Source organism: Lithobates pipiens, unplaced genomic scaffold (assembly GCF_037356315.1).
Source record: "Lithobates pipiens isolate NorthernLeopardFrog02 unplaced genomic scaffold, aLitPip1_a1.2 Scaffold_16, whole genome shotgun sequence".
Classification (NCBI taxonomy): Eukaryota; Metazoa; Chordata; class Amphibia; order Anura; family Ranidae; genus Lithobates; species Lithobates pipiens.
In genome coordinates this window covers 386,561,638-386,588,656 of record NW_027507748.1, presented here as the reverse complement: position 1 = coordinate 386,588,656, position 27,019 = coordinate 386,561,638, and the positions used below count along the sequence as shown (strand labels likewise).

At 45.3% G+C, this 27,019-nt stretch overlaps 1 protein-coding gene across 1 annotated transcript in view; it reads left to right on the top strand.

Annotated features, from left to right (window-relative positions):
- The window catches only part of LOC143983035 (multidrug and toxin extrusion protein 2-like), a 289,578-nt gene that overhangs the window by 40,585 nt on the left and 221,974 nt on the right, over window positions 1–27,019 (top strand). The window contains exons 3-4 of the mRNA XM_077482262.1: window positions 3,016–3,084; window positions 6,543–6,691. Coding sequence (XP_077338388.1) covers window positions 3,016–3,084; window positions 6,543–6,691 — 218 coding nt within the window. The remainder of the gene's footprint in view (window positions 1–3,015; window positions 3,085–6,542; window positions 6,692–27,019) is intronic.

Below are 27,019 nucleotides of genomic sequence, written 5' to 3'. Positions count from 1 at the left end.
AATAAAAGAAAATTACTCACAAAGTATTAAGAATCGCTTCGCATTTATAACAAACTCCGCCGGCCGTTAATACTTAATACTTTGTGAGTAATTTTATTTTATGATGGAATAGAGTTTTAAAAAACGTTTTTGCACTATGGATATGCTTCTCTCTCCTCCCTTATGCATTTAATTACGGAGTATACTCGGAAGTGAAGAGTGAACATTCCCCCAGCGCACCAGCAGCAGTGTCTAAGCAGCAGCACAGTGGCTTATACTGTGAAGGCTCGGTTAACCCTATGAGGGTGCTTGATCTGGTGAGCGCAATCATATCCCCACAGCACTGAGTGGCGCACCGGGGAGGAGTGTTTTTTCCTCTATATTGCCTTCCTTGCACTAGTCACTTTATTCTACCACCATCCTTTGAAATACTGCAATATGCGATTTTTCAGCAACTTCTGAAAGCGATTTGAAAAAATCTTTTCTTATATTGAAGGACGCTCTTTGGGACTAATTTTTTGCACATTTTTTGCACAAATTTCTTGCATTTTGGCACAGGTTGTTGCACGTTTTTTCATAGGACTGTTGATTTGCACTTTTATACAGCAATTTTGCATAGTTGTAATCTTTTGTTTATTTGGAATTTATTATGTACGTGATACCTATAGTATTAATATATATGCAGCACTGTACAGTACGGTAGCACCAGCACTTTATATAGATATAGAAAAGTAATATTTTGTTAACACGGTTATATCCAAAGCACACATTTGTATGCACAGAGTTACACAAACACAGGGTTTTAGCGCCACAGCTTATTTTTATTTTTAATTCTCTGGATTTTCTGAGCCGCCAGCAGTTGTGCCCAGGAGAATGGGCTCTGCACCCTGACGTGTTTTGGGACATATGTCGCAGGTGGGGTACTCCAGACGTAGATCTGTTTGCGTCCAGGTTCAACAGTAAACTGGACAAATTTGTGTCAAGAATAAGAGATACACTTGCTCAGGGATCAGATGCTCTGACAGTTCCCTGGGATGAGTACAATCTGATTTATGCCTTCCCCCCCATGCCCGCTTCTGTCGCGGTTCCTGGGAAGAGTCAAGAGGGAGACAAAATGGGTTCTTTTGGTAGCCCCGGCCTGGCCCAGGCGACCGTGGTATGCAGAGATCATGAAGTTGGCAGTAGGCAGGCCGTAGATCCTCCCTCTCCGGCCAGATCTGCTCTCACAGGGTCCAATTTACCATCCTGCTTTACACAGTCTGAATTTGACGATTTGGCTGCTGAGACCCACATTCTGAGAGACCGTGGGCTTTCGGGGCCAGTCCTTTCTACTCTGGTTAATGCCAGAAAGCCGGCCTCCAGGCTTATTTACTACAAAATCTGGAGGGCATATGTTTCCTGGTGTGAACTCAGGGAATGGCATCCTAGAAAGTATGCCATTCATACTTTCGGGCTTTCATCCAGGGGGCTATGCGGATAAGGCCGCCAGTCAAACCTCCGGTATGCCCATGGGATCTGAATTTGGTTCTCTCGGCTTTGCAGGGGCAACCTTTTGAACCTTTGCATCTGGCTTCATTAGTTCTTTTGACCAAAAAATTGGTTTTCTTGGTAGCCATATCCACGGCTAGAAGAGTGTCAGAACTAGCAGCTCTCTCCAGCAAAGAATCGTATCTAATTGTTCATAAGGACCGGGTGGTCATGCGTCCCAACAGGTCCTTTCTACCTAAGGTGGTTTCGGGATTCCATTTGAATCAAGATGTAATCCTACCATCCTTTTTTCCGGACCCACAGTCCGCAGAAGAAGAATCTTTGCACACTTTGGATGTGGTTAGGGCAATCAGTATCTATCTTCAAGCAACTGCTCAGATAAGGAAAACTGATTGCTTATTTATTTTGCCGGGAGGCCCTAGGAAGGGCCAGGCGGCAACAAAATCCACTCTCTCAAGGTGGATTAGACAGATTATTTCTCAGGCCTATAGTGTTAAAGGGAAAATCCCTCCTTTTCAAGTGAAAGCGCACTCTACTAGGGCTGTAAGTGCTTCTTGGGCAGTGCATCACCAGGCCTCCCTGGCTCAGATCTGTAAGGCTGCAACTTGGTCATCAGTCCACACATCACCAGATTCTATCAGGTGGATGTCAGAAGGCAAGAGGATATCGCCTTTAGGCGCAGTGTACTGCAGGCTGAAGTTTAGGTCCTCCGGTCCATGACGGTCTATAATTATGATCTGTGTCTCCCTCCCCTCAATCTGAGCATTGCTTTTGGACATCCCACTATGTAATGAGCTCCTGTGTCCCATGATGTATGATCAAGAAAATAGGATTTTTATATACAGCTTACCTGTAAAATCCTTTTCTTGAGAGTACATCACGGGACACAGGGCTTCCGCCCCTCTTGGGTTTTACGTGGTTTCCTATTGCTTTGCTACATAACTGAGGTGCCTCCCATATGGGAGGGGTTATATAGGGGAGGAATTCTCCTTAATTGGGGTTAACCAGTGTCCAATCACCAGAGGTGCCTATATAACCCACTATGTAATGAGCCCCTGTGTCCCATGATGTACTCTCAAGAAAAGGATTTTACAGGTAAGCTGTATATAAAAATACAATTTTTTTTAAATTTTCGAAAAATTGTATTTAATGGCTGGTTGCAACTGTTATTGTGCCTTGTATGCCATGAGTTATAGGCATAATGTTTGTAATATGCAAAGCCAAAAAAAGGAATTTAAAAAAAATCCCAATTTTTCTACCTATTCCTCATAGCGTTTGCTGTATTTGAGTACACACATGTGATTCTACGGGTTTTTAATAAATAAGTAGTGAGCAGGAATTTACTCAGACCCTGACACAGTGATCATGACTACACATCTGAAAAGGTCAAAGAAAAATGCATTATATTATTATGCAATAAGAATAGAACATTTCAGTATGTTTTTTTTTGTAAGAACCATATTATATTTGTCCAATCACTTTTTGCAGCTCCTCTACATTATACATTTTAGTATGTCTAATTGGTTCACCAATCTTTCTCTTTTACAGGTTGTAAATATAACGGGCATAACGTTTGGTTATGGAATGAGTGCTGGATGTGGTACTTTGCTGTCACAGGTATTTTATTACATACTTTTTTTTTTTTTTATACCTTTTATTTCATATAAATTCTGTGACCTTTTAGCCGCATATGCACAATGGAATGCCATAGTTACCTGGCCCCATCTGTTCATTTACTTTTTCATTTCCTTTTTTCATCTGGCTGTCTCTCCATCAGGATTATATTTTTGCACTCTGAATCAGGATTCCAGGGGGGCGCACAGCCCAGCGAAAAGAGCCGAAGAGTATGAAGCCTCTGACAGAGGCTTCATACCATGTGATCAGATGTGACCAATCACAGCTGATCATCACGGGAACCAGGAAATCCCACTAAACGACCTTCCTCGGTTCACGCTGACAGGGAGAGCCGATCAGCGGCTCTCCCTGTCATGGGGGAGGTCTGAGCTGATAATCAGCACACTGATTATCAGTACAGCCCCCATTAAAAGGTGCCCATCAGCTGCCAATCAATGCTCATCACCTGCCAGCCTGTCCTTTCTATAAAGCCTGTCAGTACCCATGAAAGTACAGATCAGTGCCCACAACTATGCCCAAAAAAGGGCCAATCAGTACCCCATCAGTGATGCCTGTCAGTGCCCCATCAAAGTGCCAATCAGTGCCACTCAGTAAAGCCTGTCACTAGCCCATCATCAGTGCTGCCTATCCAGTGCCACCTCTCAGAGCTGCCAGTGCTGCCTATCAGTGCCGCCTATCAGTGCTCATCAGTTTTTTTTTTCAAAATTGACACTCTTTTTTGTTTATAGTGCAAAAATATAAAACTGCAGAGGTGATCAAATACCACCGCAATAAATTTGTGGGAAGTGCATCAGTGCTGAACTAAAAATTGTCCTGGCCAGGAAGGGGGGAAAGTGCCTGATAAGGAAGTGGTTAAGCCACTAACTGATCATTATATCATCCCCTATGTCATATAAAAACCTTCATCCTTGTGTCTGTGCTTAATTTAAAAAAATCAGATTTTAGCCTGTTTTAACAGTGTCTTCCAGCGATCACATGACTCTAGGCTCTCAGCTCTCCCCATCTGATATCTCCAGTGGATAGGGCCTAGATTCCCCTGCTGATGTCATCCAGGGAGACAGAGAGGAGCAGAGAGCCTGGAGACATGTGATTGCTGGAAGACCCTGTTAAAACAGGTAAAATTGGCTTTTTTTTTATAAAGCCCAGGGACTGGGCTTTTTATGTGACAGAAGGGATGATATAATGATCAATTCATTTTGAAGCAGTGGGGAGAGGAGCAGAGCGGCGCTAGTGAGAGCTGACAGGTGGGGAGGGGTGGAGGAGGACAGAGGGAGACAGAGGAGAATGGCAAATAGCTGTGTATGATGGAAGCATGTACACTGATCAATGTCAGGGCTTAGCACAAGCACTGTGCTGTTATTCATGTTTTAAGGGAACGGGATGCATTTTTTGGGGGGGGTTAAAAAACGCTTTAAATCTTTTTCCATTAATAACCCACAAATTGGTTCCTCTTTATAAATGAATAATTGGGCCTCAGCGACCTATGTGCAAAATAGAAGGGGACACACAGTTATACACTACTGAAAAAGTTTAGACCAATTCTGGCTTGGTTCCAAGACAATTCAACCTATCTCAAAGCGTTCTACATTGCAACATTGCAGGATTTTCAGGTAGACTACCTATCAAGGAATTTCATAAGCAAGAAGACTCAGTCTCTTAATTTGCCAGAGATGGGCCTTTATAACTAACAATTTGCTTGTTGTCTGTATTTCATTGCAATCAGGAATGGGTGCTTCCTGTCTTTGCTGAAGATCAGGATGCAGAGATCCTTTATGAATTGGACATTTTAAGATCTCTGAAACATTACTTTTCTCTGATTCAACACCCTAGAAAGGGTTACAGGTTGTTCCTTATTGCGAGTGAAACCAAGTATAGGACAAATGGCTTTTCACAAGCTACCACATGCTATATAGTCAAGCTCAGGGGTCCTCAAAATACGGCCCGCCAGCGTAATTTACCCAGCCCTCAAACTGCCCCTTTAACATCGCAGCAACCCCCTCCCATCTGCTTTTTCACACAAGACAAGAAACATGACAGGTCCAGACAAAGGGCGGGACCTTTTTGAACTAAGAAGTGGGTGATTGATTACTGGGCAGCGGGTCCCAACAATCAATCACCTGCCTTTCCATTACAAAGTCGTACCCTTTGTCCGGACCTGCCATGCCTCACGCCTTGTGTGATTAAGGTAGCAGAGGGGAGGGGAAATGCTGTGATGTTATAGAAGGAGCGGCAGTATAATATTGATGGGGGGGGGGGTCTGTTTGGTGGGATCTGTTATGGGGAGGTCTGTTATGGTGGGCTTTGTGATGGAGAGGAGTTTGTATTGGGAGGCTTTGCGATGGGGGGGGACCAGATATGGGGACTTTTTGTTGGGGAGGATCTGTGATGGAGAGAAGTCTGTGATGGGGATGGGGGGGGGGGATTCTATGATTGGGGGGCAATCTGTGATGGGGAGGGGGAGGGGTTCTGTGATGAGGGGAGCCTGTGAAATACTAACAAGCTTATGTTGATTAAAATTGTTCTTTATTTTAAATATTGTATTGTTCCTGTTTTTTGCACTACAAATAAGATGTGTGCATAGGAATTTTTTCATTTTTTTAAAACTATACTCCGGCCCCCCAACAGTCTGAGGGACCGTGAACTGGCCCCCTGTTTAAAAAGTTTGAGGACCCCTGGTCAAGCTGATATAAATATCATACATGGCTAGTGGCACATCAAATCCTTAAGTTTTGACATACCATTTTACTAGAAGTGTTTCTGCATTCTGGGTAGCTTATATTAACCACTTATGGACCACCCACCTGTATTGTACTGCATACAGACAGTCTGCACTGGTACGTCGCTGCCTGTTTCTTGGCTTAAGACGTGCTTGCGTGCCCCTCCCCTGCCGACACCCAATGACTCATCGCTGGGACCTGCTGATCGGCTGTGTCCAATCACAGCCCAGAGCCCTGTGCTGACAATCTATCTGTTTCTCATTATTGCATCCCTGAATTATTTTGTATCCTGGTTACATTTAATACCTTTTCTGCAAGCATTATCCCCTTGTGTAATGGGTTATTAACCATTCATATGCTACCATGAAAGCACCAGGAGATCAGAAAACTGTATTCTCCCATTTCTGTAATTTTCCTTTCCTGGTGCCTATCCATGGCAGAATATGGACCCTCCCTAGTCTTGGAGCTATTTATGGTCAAACTAAATGTTTATAGAGTTATAACTGATCCCTTGGGGTAGATGGGGGCTTTCCAGCAAGTACAACCACCATTCATATACTGCCATGGACAGGCATCAGTAAAAGAACATTATGGAAACATAAGTATACAATTTTCCAGTCTTTGCTTAGAATTTTGCATCAAATTCTACAATTTCCATTTCTTAGGTAAAATGTTAGTAACTGAGATCATTATATTTGTGTATGAATATTCTCATTCTTTTAGACATATGGCGGCAAGAATTTGAAGCGAGTGGGAACAATCCTGCAAAGAGGAATTCTTATTCTAATGCTGTGCTGTTTCCCTTGTTGGGCATTATTTATTAATACAGAGCAGGCACTGATATTGTGCAAACAAAACCCAGATATTGCCAGGTTAGTGGTATCTCCTTCTTCTTTAACAAATAATATGTGAAAACAATTATTGCAATGGTGAAATTATGTATGTACTTGTTTATTGCATTAACATTTTTATCCTGGGGGTTTGAGGCAGAATCCACTTTTCTTTGCAGGGAGGTGCTGATGTTATGATGTCAGTATCTAGGCCAACATAATGAAACACCCAAAAGGGGTGCGTCTATGACTACCTGGGCTCCCAGAAAGTGGGCTGAATGAAGCTGCAAGGAGAGGCTTGATGACAAATGTTCATTCATAACATAGGGATAGTCAAGGGCACAGTCACCGAGTTTATTGATTTAATGCATTAATGTATGATTTGGTTTTACTATCTTGATAGTTGTTTATTTTATTAAGATGAATGGACTCCTCAGGGTTGAAATATGTATCCAGATTTTTTTCTAATATTTCTGGTAAATGCTTTTATTGCTCTTCTTTATTACTTTTCTCTGTCTTTTTATATTTTATTAGGAGGGGGTTAAGGCCACTAATTAACAAAGGTGTAGGCTGCTATACACGTGGCATATAAGGCAGTGCCCTTGACTACCTCTATATTATGATTACGCATTTTTCAGTGTGAAACGCATCAACTGTATGTCAAGTTCCTGTGCTATGTGTCCCATTATGGAGCCATAAAAGACTTTTATTGAACAGTACACAGTGCGTGGCCATCTCTCATTGTCTCCCTGGTTTTATGCGGTAGCGAGCCAGGTTTGGCACCTCTGTGTTATCCCCGTTAGAATATAAGTCTGATCACTATATTTCTCTTTATTGGATTGAGCTATCGCTTACATTCCTGCCCAGTGAGGAAACCACAAAGGCACATTTTTGTTACTGAACCATGCCGGACAACAGAACTCAGGACACCAGCCACATATTTAGATTGCTAAGAGACAATCTGCTAAGGATTAATGCACACAAAATGCTAAATAGCAATATAGATAAAACTACGAGCTCAGTTGAACTGCCTTTCCTGCAAAGTGGAGAACATTTTTACTAAGGAGATTAAAGCTTCCTTGGACTTCAGTTCCTTATCAGAAAATTTGTCTCTTGAACAAATACCAAGAGGGTTACAAATAAAAAAAACTCCCCACATTAGAGTTATATGATAACCTCAAGGAGCAATGAACAGGCGCTCCTTCTGCTTGCTTGTTCTTTTGTTCTTTTATAAACCGAAGAGATGGAACAATTGCAAAGAGAAATTTCCATCCAAGAGGATGTTAAACCTCTACCTATTTCATTTACTTGGACACACGTCTAAACGAGACATTATATAGATTAGAAAGGGATATTATTGAATGTAAAATATGAAAAAGATGTTTTTTTTTCAATTAACCTTTTTTTTATTCGAATATACAACAACAAAATCAGAAACATTACATGCCGAGGGCACAGCGGCAGAGTGAGCATACAAAATAGAACTGTCAAATGTGGAAACCACTGTGCCCCGTTGAAGAGAAAGAATCAGCAATCACTGGCATATTAGGCCCTACCGAAGCAATCGGCAGGGAACACCGAGTACCAACTCATAGCTCATGGTGTTAGTAACAAAAAGGAGTAACAAGAGAAGAAGAAGAAAGGAATGGGGAAGTAGAAGAGAGAGAAGAAAAGGGAGGGGGAAGAGAAGAAGGGGAGGGGAAGAGATTAGGAGGGTAGGTATATTAGCATCTCGGCCTTCAGGCCAGCTCACCTTGTGTCCTCCCGAAGATGCCAGCGCTCCCAGACCACGCTGTGCTCGTCCAGCTTGTCCCTCACCCTAGCCGTCAATTTTTCCATCAGTTCAACATCCTTAATTCTGGCGTACAGGACCTCTTGGGATGGGGGTGTATTTTTTTTCCAATTTAGAGCTATCAGACAGCGGGCAGCTGTGAGTATGTGCCGGAGTAACTTCCTGCGGCTTGGCCATCTTCGGGTGCGATAAGCCAAGCAGGAAGAACTGTGGCGTAAAGGGTATAGGTATGTCAAAGAGCTGGATCAATAAGTGCCGGACCGAAGTCCAGTAGGAAGTTATTAAGGGGCACGTCCAGTAGATATGGAAGTGAGAGCCTCTGTCGCGCTGGCATCGCCAACACGGGTCGGAGGTGGAGGGGTATATTTTATGGAGGAGGTCCGGGGTCTGATACCAAAAATAAAGGATCTTATAAGAATTTTCTTTATAGAGAGTGCATATCAAGCTTTTGGCTGCCTGCCTCCAGACTGTCTACCACGCCTCCATCGGGAGTACCTCCCCTAGCTCTCTCTCCCATCTCAACATGTATGCGTGTTTGCCCTTTGTGTCCATTGGGATTGCATTAAGAAGTTGGTATATGTCAGATATGAGACCCCTACGATTACGTCCCTCGAGTATTATCCGTTCAAACAAAGTCGGAGGAGAGAATTGCAGGGTAGGAGCTATAGTCTGGGCAAAGTGTCTAATCTGGAGGTAACAAAAGAGGGTTCGGCTTGGTAGGTCAAATTTGGTCTGGAGCTCCGGGAACGGCAGCAGCCTGAGGGTTACAGGATGAACCAAGTGGCCGAAGTGGAACAGATTTCTAGAGGCCCAGGGCCAGGACATCTGGTGAGTGAGGCTGGCTGGGATCTCGGGATTGTAGAGAAACAAATTCATGGCCGAACATTTAGATTGCAGTAGCCCGGAGCTAGACAACCTGCGCCAGAGCTGCCGAAGGTGGGACATCGGACCCAACAATCGGTCGGGAGGCACCGTCACGTGCATGTTCCATAAAAGGCTGTTGGGGTGAATTGGGACCAACCATATTTTCTCAATTTGCGACCATTTATTGTAGGACCACTGTGGGAACCACGCAAGGATCCCCCCGTAATTGGGATGCCTGATAGTATTTCAATAGATTCGGGAATGCGAAGCCCCCATCGGCCCGGGACACGGTCATAACGGAGCTTGGTATTCTATGTTTTCGATGGTTCCAGACATAGCTCAACGCGTCCCCTTGAAGTTTCCGTAAGTGGGCATAGGGGACGGGGATGGGTAGAGTTTGAAAGAGATAGAGGAGCTTCGGCAAGACATCTTAATAGATGCAATCCTGCCCAGAAGAGAGATCCGGTGGGGCCTCCATTTTTTGGAGAAGGGCTCTTATCGAGCTGTACAGGGGTGGGAAGTTGGCGTGGTATAAAGTGCTATAGGAGGGAGTAATATAGACCCCAAGTATTTAATGGAGGCGGCTTCCCATTTGTAAGGGAAGGTGGACTGCAGGTGATCACCCTCCGCTGCCGGTATTTTCAGGGGGAGGGCTGTGGATTTTGTTGCATTTATCTTGTACCTTGAAAGTGCTCCATATGCAGCTAACTCTGCGTGAAAGTTGGGCAGGGAGATCCTGGGGTGGGTCAATGTCAGAATGAAATCGTCCGCAAACAGCGACACCTTAAGAAAAAGATGTTTTGTGAAAAACTTGACTATGATACTAATTCCATCTATATTTGGATACGATGGCGATCTTGGGGTAATCCATCTTAGCCAGATGGCAAACATGTTAGCTTCTCTGACACTGAAGCAGAATATATGGATGATAAAATGGCAGTTTCTGACTCGTCCACACAAGCATCTTCTTCCATACAACAAAATTAAGCCAGTAGACCTGTTTCTTCAAAAAATGGGAACCAAAGGAGCAAGCTTCACGAGAAAGCCCACAAGAACACAAAAAAACATGCAGAGGGAACAGATGGAACCGATGGACACAGATGGAAAAACCCCACTGTGTCCACGAATATAACCTTAATATGGGAGGGATGGACCTCAACGACCAGTTGTTGGCGCCGTACCTAATTGCCCGTAAGGCCAGACACTGGCACAGAAAAGTGTCTGTTTATTTACTAATTTCAATTGGCTTTGCTGAATGCTTTTGAGCTATACAAAGCTTCAGAGCGAACTGGATCCTTCCTTAAATTCCAGGAAGAGCTCATCAGAGTCCTTCTGTTTCCAGACTGTGCTTTGGCTCAACTTCCCAAAGTAAATGCAGTAAGCCAACTGCATGAGAGGCATTTTCCGCATGTATTCTCTGGTACTCCTACCCAAAGAAACCCACAAAGAAGATGTAGAAAGTGTGGATATAGGCCTGACACCCATTTCTATTGTCCCTCCTGTCCTGACCAACCTGGTCTTTGCATTGGTGACTGTTTCGAACGCTACAACACATTAGTTGAGTATTAGCATAGGGTAGAGCACCACACAGTCCTAGGCAAACATACACAGGGTCTTGGGGTCTCAAAAGATGTGATGGCCATCACATTTTGAGAGACCCTAATACGTTCCGTTTACAGTTTTTTTTTTTACAGTTTTTATCAAAGTGAAAAAAGTGATAAAAAAAATAAAAAACACACACAAAAACACACACACAAAAAAGCCAAAAATAGTTGTGGTTGTACTTTTCTTCTATCTCTTTCTCTCTATTGTTTTCTCTCTTATGCTTGCTTTCTACTGTCCGCTCTACTGTTCACTCACTATTGTTCTATATCTATCCTTCTCTGTTTTATTTTTACTATGTTTTATCGTATTTGCTTTTCAGGTATGGTATGTTATACTGTAATGTTTGTTTTATTGTTAACCATCATTTGCTTAGCAGGTACGCCATTCAGCTGCTGCACAGGTTTATTTACCTTGACAGTAACAGCGTTTGCTCCCACGATACGTAAAGACGTGACTCCAGCACTTTCGGAGGTGATTTCACCACCACCAAAAAGGGGTGCATGTATGCCCATCATTAGAAGTGGGTGGATGAAGGGCAGTGTTCTAATGGTGAGCGAGCCCACCGATCAATCTTTTGTTTCATTCAGCCCACAGGCTGTATGAAAAAGGAACATTACAATGTATGCCCAACAACGACTAGCAACGTACTGGTATGCTGCTGGATTTTGAGTGGTTTTACCAGAATGATACCTGGAGGATCATTCTTTTCAGCCAGTGATCGGCTTTCATGTAAACGCAATACTAGTGGCTAATTAGCCTCTAGACTGCTTAAAGAGGAAGTAAACCCTGATGAGTTTACTTCCTCTTTTTTTCCCTGCAAAGGCAAAGCATAACGGACTACTATGCATCGCATAGTAGCCCATTATGTGTCACTTACCTGACACAGGAGCCAGCAAAGTCGCGCTGTCCCCTGTAGTCCGCCGCATCCATCTTGCTGGTGGCGTCTCGCAGCTCCGCCGCCGTCATTCGGCGAAGCCGCGATGACGTCACTCCCGCGCATGCGCACGGGAGTCGACAAATGCGGCAGCTCCATTCTTGGAACTGCCGCGTTCAGTGCGCCTGCGCGCCGCTGTCTACGGTGCATGCGCCATAGACAGCGGTGCCCGTTTTCGGGCAAATATCTCCTAAACCATATAGGTTTAGGAGATATTGCTGGGACCTACAGGTAAGCCTTAATCTAGGCTTACCTGTAGGTCAAAGTGGTTTGTAAGGGTTTACAACCACTTTAAGCAGTGGGAGGGAACATCCCCTCCCTTCCCACTGTCTTCCATGGTTTTCTTGGGCTCTCCTGTCTCAACAGGGAACCAGAGAATGCAGCCGGCAGTTCCGCCAGCTGGTCAGAAACCAGAACAGCTCCAATCATCTCTATGGCCTAAGAAACCGGAAGCTACGAGCATTTCATGACTTGGTTTTGCAGGATATAAACAGCACCATTGGGAAATTGGCAAAGCATTTTATCACACCGATCTTGATGTGGTTAGATGCTTTGAGAGCAGAGGAGAGATCTAGGGTCTAATAGACCAAAATTGTTTAAAAAAAAGAGTACCTGTCACTACCTATTGCTATCATAGGGGATATTTACAGTCCCTGAGATAACAATAAAAATGATAAAAAGAATGAAAGGAACAGTTTAAAAATATAATAAAAAAAACAAAATAAATAATAATAATAAAAAAAAGCACCCCTATCCCCCCCTGCTCACATGCAAAGGCAAACGCAAGCGTCGGTCTGGTGTCATATGTAAACAGCAATTGCATCATGCATGTGAGGTATCACCGCAAAGGTCAGAGTGAGGGCAGTAATTTTAGCAGTAGACCTCCTCTGTAAATCTAAAATGGTAACCTGTAAAGGCTTTTAAAAATGTATGTAGTTTGTGGCCGCTGCATGTTTGTGCTCAATTATAAAGCATGTGGTGTTTGGTATCCATGTACTCGGCATAAGATAATCTTTTTTTATTTCATCAAACATTAGGGCAATATAGTGTATTTTAGTGCATTAAAATTTTAAAAAGTGTGTTTTTTCCCAAAAAATTGTGTTTGAAAAATCTCAAATACTGTGTGAAAAAAAAAATTGCAACACCCACCATTTTAATCTGTAGGGCCTTTGCTTTAAAAAATATATATAATGTTTGGAGGTTCAAAGTAATTTTCTTGCAAAAAAAATATATTTTTTCATATAAACAATAAGTGTCAGAAAGGGCTTTGTCTTCAAGTGGTTAGAAGAGTGGGTGATGTGTGACATAAGCTTCTAAATATTGTGCATAAAATGCCAGGACAGTTCAAACCTCTCCCAATGACCCCTTTTTGGAAAGTAAACACCCAAGCTATTTGCTGATAGGCATGTTGAGTCCATGTAATATTTTATATTTTGTCACAAGTTACTTGCACAGTTGTCACTAAATGATATATTGTTCAAACATAGCATGGTTATATGTGGAACCACACCCCAAAATGCATTTTGCTGCTTCTCCTGAGTATGAAGATACCTCATGTGTGAGACTTTTTGGGAGCCTAGCCGCATACAGGAACCCGAAAATCAATCACCGCCTTCAGGATTTCTAAGGTGTAAATTTTTGATTTCACGGCTCACTACCTATCACAGTTTTGAAGGCCATAAAATGCCAAAATAGCATAAAATTCCCACAAAATTACCCCACTTTGGAAATTAGACACCCCAAGCTATTTCATGAGAGGCATGTTGAATCCATAGAATATTTTATATTTTGCCACAAGTTGCGGGAATATTATTTTTTTATTTTTTGCACAAAGTTGCCACTAAATGATCTATTGCTCAAACATGCTATGGGCATATGTGAATTTACACCCCAAAATACATTCTGCTGCTTCTCCTGAGTACAGGGATACCACATGCGTGAGACTTTTTGCTAGCCGCCTTCAGGACCCCAAAAACCAATCACCGCCTGCAGCATTTCTAAAGACGTAAAATTGTGATTTTACCCCTCACTACCTATCAGCATTACAGAGGCCCTGAAATGTCCAGATAGCACCCCCCCAATTATGATCTCATTTTGCAAAGTAGACAACCCAATGTATTTGCTAAGAGGCATAGTGAGTATTTTGCAGATCTCATTTATTTTTAAAAATGAAGAAAGAAAAGAAAAGGGTCTTTTTTTTTTTCAACTGTAATAGGCAGTGAGGAGTGAAATCAAAAATGTATGCTCTTAGAAAGCCTGAAGGCAGTGATTGGGTTTTGGGGTCCTGTGGGTGGCTAGACTGCTGAAAAGTTCCACACATGTGATATCCCTGTACTCAGGAGAAGCAGAAGAATTTTGGGGTGTAATTCCACAGATAACCATGCCATGTTTGAACAATATATCATTTAGTGACAATGTTGTGTAAAAAAAAAAAAAACTTGTGGCAAAATATAAAATATTCCATGGACTCAACATTAGTGATGGACGAACTTCCGACGGGACGTTTCGCGAACGTGGCTGATAGTTCGCGAACCGGGAACGTTCGCGGCGGGCCCCATTGACTTCAATGGAAGGCGAACTTCACAAACCTACAGGTCAAATTTGCAGCCACAAAATAATTAATAGCTGTGCAAACATAGTCCCGCTACATGGCCAATGACATAACACATGTATGAGGTGAATCTGGGATCGACAACTACAAGCATTATTTTTTTTATATGGGAAATTGTTGTGACAATTCAGGACTGTGGAGCGCATGAAGGCAATGGAGGAGAGGGAAGGTCAGGATAGACAAAGAGGGTGCAGGAGATGATCACCAGCAGCGTGATATACAGCAATGACACCTGCACCGTGATAGAATCATCTGACACCAGCACCGTGATAGAGAGCACTGACATCAGCAGCGTGACATACAGCAATGACACCTGCACCGTGATAGAGAGCACTGACATCAGCAGCGTGACATAAAGCACTCACACCAGCACCATGATATACAGCACTGACAGCAGCACCATGATAGAGAGCACTGACATCAGCAGCGTGACATAAAGCACTAACACCAGCACCGTGATATACAGCACTGACAGCAGCACCGTGACAGAGAGCACTGACATCAGCAGCGTGACATAAAGCACTAACACCAGCACCCTGATATACAGCACTGACAGCAGCACCGTGATAGAGAGCACTGACATCAGCAGCGTGACATAAAGCACTCACACCAGCACCGTGATATACAGCACTGACAGCAGCACAGTGACAGAGAGCACTGACATTAGCAGCGTGACATACAGCAATGACACCTGCACCGTGATAGAGTCATCTGACAACAGCACCGTGATAGAGAGCACTGACATCAGCAGCGTGACATAAAACACTCACACCAGCACCGTGATATACAGCACTGACAGTAGCACCATGACAGAGAGCACTGACATCAGCAGCGTGACATAAAGCACTAACACCAGCACCGTGATATACAGCACTGACAGCAGCACCGTGACAGAGAGCACTGACATCAGCAGCGTGACATACAGCAATGACACCTGCACCGTGATAGAGTCATCTGACAACAGCACAGTGATAGAGAGCACTGACATCAGCAGCGTGACATAAAGCACTAACACCAGCACCGTGATATACAGCACTGACAGCAGCACCGTGATAGAGAGTACTGACATCAGCACCGTGATATACAGCACTGACACTTGCACCGTAAGCAGCCCCAGGAGGAAGTCAGCATAGCACAGGGATGGTGGGAGCCCCTCATAATGAGCATAGCACAGGGATGGTGGGAGCCCCTCATAATGAGCATAGTACAGGGATGGTGGGAGCCCCTCATAATGAGCATAGCACAGGGATGGTGGGAGCCCCTCATAATAAGCAGCCCCAGGAGGATGTTAGCATAGCACAGGGATGGTGGGAGCCCCTCATAATAAACAGCCCCAGGAGGAAGTCAGCACAGCACAGGGATGGTGGGAGCCCCTCATAATAAGCAGCCCCAGGAGGAAGTCAGCACAGCACAGGGATGGTGGGAGCCCCTCATAATGAGCATAGCACAGGGATGGTGGGAGCACCTCAAAATATGCACAGCAGAGGTACAGCCCCAGGAAGAAGTCAGCACAGCACAGGGATGGTGGGAGCCCCTCATAATAAGCAGCCCCAGGAGGATGTCAGCATAGCACAGGGATAGTGGGAGCCCCTCATAATAAGCAGCCCCAGGAGGAAGTCAGCATAGCACAGGGATGGTGGGAGCCCCTCATAATGAGCATAGCACAGGGATGGTGGGAGCACCTCAAAATATGCACAGCAGAGGTACAGCCCCAGGAGGAAGTCAGCACAGCACAGGGATGGTGGGAGCCCCTCATAATATGCACAGCAGAGGTACATCCCCAGGAGGATGTCAGCACAGCACAGGGATGGTGGGAGCCCCTCATAATAAGCAGCCCCAGTAGAAATATGACACTGCTCAACCTCTTCAAAGAAGAAGGGATGGGCATATAGTATGGTGTGCTTTTTTTGGACAATGAAGTGAGCCAAATGAAGAAAGAAGGTCTCTGTGCTCGATTAAAAAAATTGTTTATAGACATATACATGGTCTACTGGTCACATGTGTTGAATTCCTCCGAGATCCATGCCTCATTCATTTTTAGAAATGTGAGGTAGTTAACACTGTCGTGAGCTAGGCGAGTACGTTTATCAGTCATGAGCCCCCCTGCTGCGCTGAACGTCCTTTCGGACAGGACACTGGATGAGGAGCAAGCCAACAGTTCCATTGCAAATTGGGCAAGCTCTGGCCAGAGGTCAAGCCTGCCCACCCAGTAGTCCAGGGGTTCATCACTCCTCATAGCGTCCACATCGGCCGTTAACCCGATGTAGTCGGACACCTGACGGTCTAGGCGTTCCCTGATGCTGGATCCGGATGACACCTGTCGATGGGTCGGCTGAAAGAATGACCTCATATCCGAAGTCACCAACACATCTTCAAACCGGCCTCTTCTTGCAGGCGCTGTTGGATTGGTACCCGCAACTCCTTCTCTGGGAGTGAGAATTGCTCCTCTGCCAGTGCACGCAAAAGCAGAATGCAGCATTTCTCGAAGCAAGGCCTAGAAGTGCTCCATTCTGCCAGCCCTCTGTGACGGCGGTAATATTTCCGCCATTTTGTGTTTGTACCGGGGGTCTAAGTACGTTGCCACCCAGTACTGGTCCTTGACCCTTATGCTTTTTATACGGGGGTCCCTATTAAAACAATGGAGCATGAAGGCCCCCCTTTGCACTAAAGTGGAAGTGGTGTGGTGGCCTGGCTCCTGCTCATCATCCAGGATAATGTCGTCCTCTTCATTCTCCTCTCCCCATCCACGCACCACAGGGATCCCAGAAAGGTTTAAAGCATGCTCTACTTGCTCCTCCTCATCCGCCCCGGCACCATCCTCCTCTGACTCCTCTTCAGACTCCTGTTGTTGACTTGTCTCAGATAGAGTAGCCCCCCCCGAGAATTCATCCAGCATTGCGACTTCCTCATCTTCCCGCTCCTGCTCCTCCACAGCTTGATCAATGACACAACGTAATGCACGCTCCATAAAGAAGGCATAAGGTGCCATGTCACTGATGGCGCCATGGCTGCAACTGACCAGTTTGATGATCTCCTCAAATGGGCGCAGAAGTCTGCATGCGTCGCGCATGAGCAGCCACTGGCGCGGTGAAAAAAACCCCAGCTCCCCAGAACCGGTTCTGCCGCAGAGTTCATTCAGGTAGACATTAACTGCACGTTTCTGCTGGAGCAGCCTATCAAGCATATAGAAGGTTGAGTTCCATCACGTCGGGCAATCGCAAATAAGACGTCTGACCGGCAGATTGTGTCGCCGCTGAATGTCAGCAAGGCGAGCCATGGCCGTGTAAGATCTTCTGAAATGGGCCGAGAATTTCCTTGCCTGCCGCAAGATGTCCTGGACCCCAGCATATTTGACAAGGAATCACTGCATGACCAAGTTTAAGACGTGTGCCATGCATGGCACGTGCGTGATTTTGCCCTGTTTCAATGCGCTAAGCAGATTAGCACCGTTGTCACACACCACTTTACCAACTGTCAAATTGAGCTGTGTTAGCCACTGATCTGCCTGTGAACGCAAAGCTGAAAGGAGTGCCGGGCCAGTGTGGTTCTTGGCTTCCAGGCACAACAGACGCAGCACGGCATGGCAATGTCTCACCTGGCATGTCGAATAGGTTCTGGGGAGCTTGGGCGGCGTAGCGGAAGAGACGCTATCAGCGGAAAAGGAGGAGTCAGCCGAGGAGGAGAGGGAGGAGGATGGAGTAGGAGGAGGAGGAGAAGAAGAGTCAGGCCTGCATGCAATCCGTGGCGGTAAAACCAAATCTACATGGGTGCCACGGGTTACATGCTTGACGGCCGTCAGAAGGTTCACCCAGTGGGCAGTAAAAGTGATATACCTTCCCTGCCTGTTTTTGCTAGACCACGTGTCTGTGGTCAGATGTATCTTGGCACTGACACTGTGTGCCAGAGATACATTCACTTGCCGCTGAACATGGGCATATAGCTCTGGGATGCCCTTCTCTGAGAAATACTTCTTTCCTGGGACCTTCCATTGTGGTGTTCCAATGGCCACAAATTTGCGAAAGGCCTCCGAGTCCACCAGTTTATATGGCAGTAGTTGGCGGGCTATGAGTTCTGACAAGCCAGCCGTCAACCGTTGGGCAAGAGGGTTATCATTTTTTTACGCTCGAACATTAGGCCCACGGAAGCCTGCCTTTTTGCAAAAAAATGTGAGCTTGGCGTGATGGAAGGTGGAGTGGAGGACAATTGTGAGGAGAGAGGAGAAGGAGAAGTAGAAGATGAGGCTGGACGGTGAGAGCCTGCAGTGTGGCTTTGTGTGTTCCGTTGCTCCCACTCGGCTGTACTGTCTATGTACTGTAGTACCCTATACCTTACCAGTCCTTATAAGGACCTTTGTGGAACAAGTAGGTTGTGTGTGAGTGTTTAGCAGACTGTACGTCAGTCCCTATACCGATGAAGGACTGCTGGAGTATAGGGCAGCGGTCAGCGGTAGTGCACCTCAACCCTATGTATTGTGGACCTATACCAGTCCTTATACAATGGCAGACTGTACCTCACTCAACCCTATGTACTATAGTACCCTATACCTTACCAGTCCTTATAAGGACCTTTGTGGAACAAGTAGGTTGTGTGTGAGTGCTTAGCAGACTGTACGTCAGTCCCTATACCGATGAAGGACTGCTGCAGTATAGGGCAGCAGTCAGCAGTAGTGCACCTCAACCCTATGTATTGTGGACCTATACCAGTACTTATAGAATGGCAGACTGTACCTCACTCAACCCTATGTACTATAGCACCCTACACCAGGTTATTACCAGTCCTTATAAGGACCTTTGTGGAACAATTAGGTTGTGTGTGACTGATTAGCAGACTGCAGCAGAAGGGCAGCAGTCAAGTATAATATTCTTTCTATATTTGGAAGAAAGAAATGTATACGTGTATAAGCCTATTACCATACCAGTCCTAAAATGAACCTTTGTGGAACTAATAGTAACAGCTACTGATTAAACTGACCCTCACTGCCTCACACACTGCTTTCTGCCTGTCCCTATATAAACTGACAAAACAGAGGCTACTGGAACAATAACTGGAATAGCACTTTTGTGGACCTGATAGTAACAGCTAATGACTAAACTGACTGTCCCTGCAGCACACACCGTCCTGTCCCTTTCTCTAAACTGACAAAAGACACTCAGGCTGCTGCAACAATCACTAGCACAGCACTGCCTATCCTGAACTACACCTAACACCTATAACAGTCCTGAAAAGAACTTTTGTGTACCAAATAGCTAGCGATTTGGGTCACTGCAATCTCTCCCTGCTCCACACAGCAACTTCTCCCTATAGTGACAGAAGAAAGAATGTAAAATGGCCGCTGGATCGGGTGTATTTATAAGTTAGGGGGAATGTCCAAATGTCAATGTGCTGTAATGTCTCAATTGGCTGTCCTGTACCCCATGATGGATGTGTCATCATAGGTCAAATTTCTTTTACACAGTAAACACGGAAGTCCGCCGGGGCGAACGGCGCCAATAGTCTGCTGAACGGGCCGACCACGAACAGCCAAAATTGGCAGCGAAACGACCACCGGGCGAACCGTTCGGCCATCACTACTCAACATGCCTATCAGAAAATAGCTTGGGGGGTCTACTTTCCAATATGAGGTCATTTGGGGGGAGGGTTTGTGCTATTTTGGCATTTTATGACCTTCGAAACTGTGATAGGTAGTGAGGAGTGAAATCAAAAATTACGCCCTTAGAAAGGCTGAAGGCATGGCTTCGTTTTCAGGGTCCTGTATGCGGCTAGGCTCCCAAAAAGTCTCACACATGAGGTAATCTTATACTCAGGAGAAGCATCAGAATGTATTTTGGGGTGTAATTCCACATATAACCATGGCATGTGTGAGCAATATATAATTTTTTTAATTTTTAATTTTTTCTTTTTTTGTCATTTTTCAATCACTTGTGGCAGAAAAATATTTTATTCAGTGGGCTCTCAGCAATTTCCAAAATGGGATCACGGGGGTTGTACTGCCCTGCCATTTTAGTACCTCAAGAAATGAGATAGGTAGTCATAAACCAAAAGCTGCGTTAATTCCAGAAAATGTACCCTAGACACTATAACGCAAACCAATGAATATACGCTTATTGACCTTTTTTTTACCAAAGAAATGTGGCTGAATACATTGTGGCCTAAACGTATGGCTAAAATTGAGTTTGTTAAAAAAAAGTATAACAAAAAGTAGAAAATATAATTTTTTTTCAAAATTTTCTGTCTTTTTCCATTTATATCGCAAAAAATAAAAATGGCAGAGGCAATGAAATACCACCAAAAGAAAGCTCTATTAGTGGGGAAAAAAAAACACAAATTTTGTTTGGGTACAGCATTGCATGACTGTGCAATTACCAGTTAAATCAGCGCAGTGCCAAATTGTAAAAATCCTCCGGGGCTGAAGTGGTTAATCTGACAGGGGATGAGGGAATAAATCCACTAAATCAGGGGTCAGCAGTCTGAGTGCTGCTGGTGGATGATGTAGATAGGGGAAATAAGTCTATGTACAGGCAACAGATGATGGTCCAATGATAATGGGGGACAGTTCTGTACTTAGGGCTAAGGATGAGCCTGATGTTCGAGTCGAACGTAAGTTTGACTCGAACATCGGGTGTTCGCCTGTTCAAATATGTGGTGTTCGCTGCAAATTGGAAAGCCACCGGAACACCGTTAAAGTCTATGGGACACTAACAATGAAAATTCAAAAGTGCTCCTTTAAAGGCTTATGTGCAAGTTATTGTCTGTAAAGGAAATTTGTAAATTCTGTATATAATTGTATTCTATTTTGTATATATTGCATACTGCCCTCACTGTGCACGCGGCGCTAATAATGTTTTCATTACATGTTTGCATTCTTTTCAAGTCCTGATTAGAATTAGTCTGCCTATGATACACCCCTTGTTAATATAAAAGTACAACTGTAATATTAATGTGATACCTACATAATCATGTGTATAAAAACCTTCGATTGTGCAATAATAAAGCAGAACAGTTGTTTGGAAAGATGCTGAGCGTATCTTTTGTGTCTGTTCCCTACTGCAGTAGTTATTATTAATTTGGAACCTCTAATCAATATGAGGATAGGATAAAATGTCCATGTCATTGTCATAAAAAGTGTTTGGGGACCTGGGTCCTGCCCCAGGGGATATGTATCAATGTAAACATTTTTTTTAAACGGACATTTTTTGGGGAGCCGTGATTTTTTTTTTTAATGCTTAAAGTAAAACAATAAAAATGAAATATTCTTTTAAATATTGTGCCTGGGGGGTGTCTATCATACGCCTGCAAAGTGGCACATTTTTCCCGTGTTTAGAACAGTACCACAGCAAAATGAAAAGGAAAAATTGTCATTTAAAACTGATCGTGGCTGTAATGATTTGTCGGGTCTAGGCAATATAGATACAACTCATTGAAAAAAAGAGCATGGGATCCTCCCCCCCAGTCCATTACCAGGCCCTTTGGGTCTGGTATGAATATTAAGGGGAACCCCAAATCAAAAAAAAAATGTGTAAGGGTCCCCCTAAAATCCACACCAAGCCCTTCAGGTCTGATATGGAAATTAAGGGGAACCTGGCACAAACTTAAAAAAAAATGGTGCAGGGCCCCCCCCCCCCAAAAAAAATACAAAAAATAAAAATGTCCCGCGGACATTGAATGTAAATTCACGCAGCCCGATGGACCAAAAAAAGGGGGGGGGGCCGCAACAGTTCCGCCTTCATGGGAGGCTCTCCCACCGACTGACGGGTCTTCTCTGTGATAGTTCTTATATAGCTGAGGGCAGAGCCACCCCGTGATGTAAACAGATGACCCCACCCCCTCTGAAACTATGGGCGGGTGGGGAGGGTGACGTGAATTTACATTGCGGGACATTTTTTATTTTTTTATCTTTTAATAAAAGAATTTGTCTCAAGCTGTCTCTTGTCTTTTTTACCATTTTTGAATTTTTGACACTTTTTTTTTTACAATGTACCCCATTACCAATTCACATGGGGGGAGGCCTGGATCTGGGGGTCCCCTTGTTAATGGGGACCTCCAGATTCTGATAAGCCCCCTGGCCTGAATACCCCCCACAACTACCGGGTAAGGGTTTTGGGGGTGAGCTCCTTGTCCCCATCAACATGGGGACAAGGTGCTTTGGGGTCAGATCCCCAAAGCACCCTCCCCATGTTAAGGGCATGTGGCCTGGTAGGGTTCAGGAGGGTGGGCCCTCTTGACTCCCCCCTCTGTTCCTGCAGCCTGCGTGTTCTGATAAGGGTCTGGTATGGATTTTGGGGGCCCCCACACCTTTTTTTTCTTTAATTTGGCGCAGGATTCCCCTTAATCTCCATATCAGACCTGAAGGGCCTAGTATGGATTTTTTTTTTTTTTTGGTTCGTGGTCCCCATAAATATTCATACCGGACCCAAAGGGCCTGGTAATGGCCTGAGGGAGGTGGGGCCCATGCTCTTTTTTTTTCAATGATTTTTATCTATATTGCCGATTTACATTTTTTCCTTTAGAAATTTCATTTTGCTGTGGTACTGTTCTAAACATGGGAAAATGCACCCCTTTACAGGCATACTATAAACACCCCCAGGCATAATATTTAAAGGAATATTTCATTTTTATTTTTTCACCTTAAGTATTTAAAAAAATCTCTGCTCCCGGAAACACTTTTTATGACAATAACTTGCATATAAGCCTTTTAAATGAACACTTTTGATTTTTCATGTTCGTGTCCCACAGACTTTAACGGTGTTCGTGTGTTCTGACAAATATTTTGCCTGTCAGATACATTCTGGTGCGAACCGAACCAGAAAGGGGGGGGGGGCTTTAGGGGTATTCGGCTCATCCCTACTTAGTACAAACCTCTTTAGGGAAGCAGAAGCAAAAACTACAGCAACATATAAAACAAAGATAAAAGTGTAGCTGAAATAAATTGTATGACATTTAATTAAACAATAGGTATAAAAGCACTTACATCTAGGTAAGTGAAGTGAAGCACATTGTGGAGTCCTGTGAGGTGAGTCTCTGCGCTAGCTGGATTGCTGTAAAGGTTCTATAGCCCTATCTCCTGTGGGCACCGATCGTCAGCTAGATGTATTAGGCTGGAACAGGAAGAGTGGCTGGAAAACATGTGGACCGCAGTGGCGTCTGATGTCACCAGATATCACTGCATCATACTGAGTTATTTTGGATGAGTTCTCTCTTGAAGCTCTCCCAGCCACCTCATGGATCCCTGGTCTGTGAAAAGTCACCTCTGGTACTTCTCTATAACTCCATCCCTCTCAGAATTGTTTCCTGGATATTGAGCAGGCTTATTCCCAGCAGAATCTTGAACCCCCGGATAGGCCTCGGATAGGCCTAGCAGCCAGGAGAACACCTGGATAGGCCTCAGGCTTCAGGCCAGGAGCTGTTTTACACACACACCCCACCCAGACAGCAGCCTTGGCAGGTGAAGACACCGATCACCTGACTCCTCTTGAATAAAAACCTCCTCCCAGCATTCATAGCAGTAAATATGATTGGCTGAGAAAGATATATTTATTCATAGTCCCAGCTCACTGTAGCTCATCATATTAACCACATGCCAACCGGGCCATAGCCGAAAGATGGCTACAGTGTGGTCGGGTAATTCTGGGAGGGCGTCCATGGAGCTCGCACCTGGGAATATCCGTGACTGCTGCATCTCGAATTGCAGTAAATGGCCTCTGACAGCGCCCATTTACCACGTGATTCAGTTGACAACAAACTGGCGTCACGTCCGGTTCTTCTCCCCCTCCCTGTATCTATTGGTACAGTGAGAGGGGGGAGATCTGGTGCAGCAGGCACTGAGGGCTGGATGTGCACTCATGCATCCATCCATGCTCAGCCATCCATACTCAGCAATACTCATCCATGCTCAGCCATCCATACTCAGCAATACTCATCCATCCATGCATCTATCCATGCTCAGTAATAGTCATCCATTCATCCATGCTCAGCAATAGTCATCCATCCATCCATGCTCAGCCATCCTAATCCATCTATCTATGCTCAACCATCCATACTCAGCAATACTCATCAATGCTCAGCAATACTAATCCAGCCACGCATCCATCCATGCTTAGCAATACTCATCCATCCATCCATCCAGTGGCGGAACTACCGCCATAGCAGCCCATGCGGGCGCTATGGGGCCCGCAGTCAAATGGGGCCCAGTGAGGACAGGCGCTATTGCTCCCCGGGAGATAGCGGGCGGCTCCGCGGGTGGCCAGCGGGCAGTCCGCGGCTCAGCGGGCAGTCCGCGGCTCCGCGGGCGGTCCGCGGCTCTGCGGGTAGTCCGCGGCTCCGCGGGTGGACCGCGGGCGGCTCCGCGGGTGAGAGCGGGCAGTCCGCGGGTCCGCGGGGGGCTCCGCGGGTGATAGTGGGAGGCAGATGAGAGTGGCCGGTCCGCTGGTGAGAGAGTGGGCGTGAGCGGGCTGGCCAATCAGGGAGCTGACGGGCGAGGGAGCATAGAGATGACATCATCTCTCGCCGCCCTCTCATCCCTGCAGTGCAGTTCCCCCCTCACTGTGCAGGCAGCCAGGAAGCAGAGAGATGACATTATCTCTCTGCTGCCTGACTGATAATCTGCTGGCTGACTCTGTGACACAGCAGGAAAGTGGCAGAGCAAGTGACAATCCATAATGTGTGGCAGGCGACGTGGCAAGTGACAACCCAGGACGTGGCAAGTGACAATCCGTAACGTGTGGCAGGTGACGTGGCAAGTGAAAATCCATGACGTGGCAAATGACAATCCATAATGTGTGGCAGGCAACGTGGCAAGTGACAACCAGGGACGTGGCAAGTGACAATCCGTAATGTGTGGCAAGTGACAATCTAGGATGTGGTAAGTGACAATCTGTAATGTGTGGCAATCTAGGACGTGGCAAGTGACAATCCGTAATGTGTGGCAGGTGACGTGGCAAGTGACAACCTGGATGTGGCAAGTGACAATCCGTAACGTGGCAGGTGACGTGGCAAGTGAAAATCCGTGATGTGACAAGTGACAATCCGTAATGTGTGGCAGGTGACGTGGCAAGTGACAATCCGTAATGTGTGGCAGGCGACGTGGCAAGTGACAACCCGAGACGTGGCAAGTGACAATCTAGGACATGGCAAGTGACAATCCGTAATGTGTGGCAGGTAATGTGGCAAGTGACAATCCGGGACTTGGCAAGTGGACAATCCGCAACATGTGGCAGGTGACATTCTGCAACGTGTGACAAGTGACAATCTGCATCTGGTGGCAGGCGACGTGGCAAGTGGACAATCTGCAATGTGTAGCAGGTGATGTGACAAGTGACAATCCTTAATGTGTGGCAAGTGACAATCCAGGACGTGGCAAGTTACAATCCATAATGTGTGGCAAGTGACGTGGCAAGTGACAATCCGTAATGTGTGGCAGGTGACGTGGCAAGTGACAACCCGAGACGTGGCAAGTGACAATCTAGGACATGGCAAGTGACAATCCGTAATGTGTGGCAGGTAATGTGGCAAGTGACAATCCGGGACTTGGCAAGTGGACAATCCGCAACATGTGGCAGGTGACATTCTGCAACGTGTGACAAGTGACAATCTGCATCTGGTGGCAGGCGACGTGGCAAGTGGACAATCTGCAATGTGTAGCAGGTGATGTGACAAGTGACAATCCTTAATGTGTGGCAAGTGACAATCCAGGACGTGGCAAGTTACAATCCATAATGTGTGGCAAGTGACGTGGCAAGTGACAATCCAGGACGTGGCATGTGACAATCCATAATGTGTGGCAAGTGACAATCCAGGACGTGGCAAGTGACAATCCATAATGTGTGGCAGGTGACTTGGCAAGTGACAATCCGCAACATGTGTTAGGTGACATTCCGCAACGTTTGACAAGTTACAATCTGCATCTGGTGGCAGGCGATGATGGCAAGTGACACGCTCAGGGATCCCACTGATTTTGCATTATGGTGAGTTGAACTATTTCATTTTATATAACAGAACAGAAATTGGTTAAAAGGCCTGGAGGTCAGCAATGTGTTCCCTTCAGGGGCTGCATAGAGTATACTGCATACTTTGTTGTTCAAAATTAATATAAGCCGTTGCCTGGGTACTGTGCCACATGGGTGTGGTAGTCTGTTGTTTAATGGCATTAGTTCATTTTTTTTGGTGGGGGGGGGGCCCATACAACATTTTGCTATGGGGCCCTGTGATTTCTAGTTACGCCCCTGCATCCATCCATCCATGCTCAGCAATAATCATCCATCCATCCATGCACAGCAATACTCATCCATCCATCCATACTCAGCAATACTCATCCGTGCTCAGCAATACTCATCCATCCATCCTCAGCAATACTATCTATCCATCCATGCTCAGCCACTTATACTCAGCAATACTCATCCATCAATCCATACTTAGTCATACTCACCCAGCCATACTCAGCCATATCCAAACTCAGCCATACCCACCCAGCCATACTCAGCCATACCTAGCCATACCATCCACACTCAGCCATACCACCCTGCCATACTCAGCCATCCCTTCCATACTCAGCCATACCCAGACATCCAC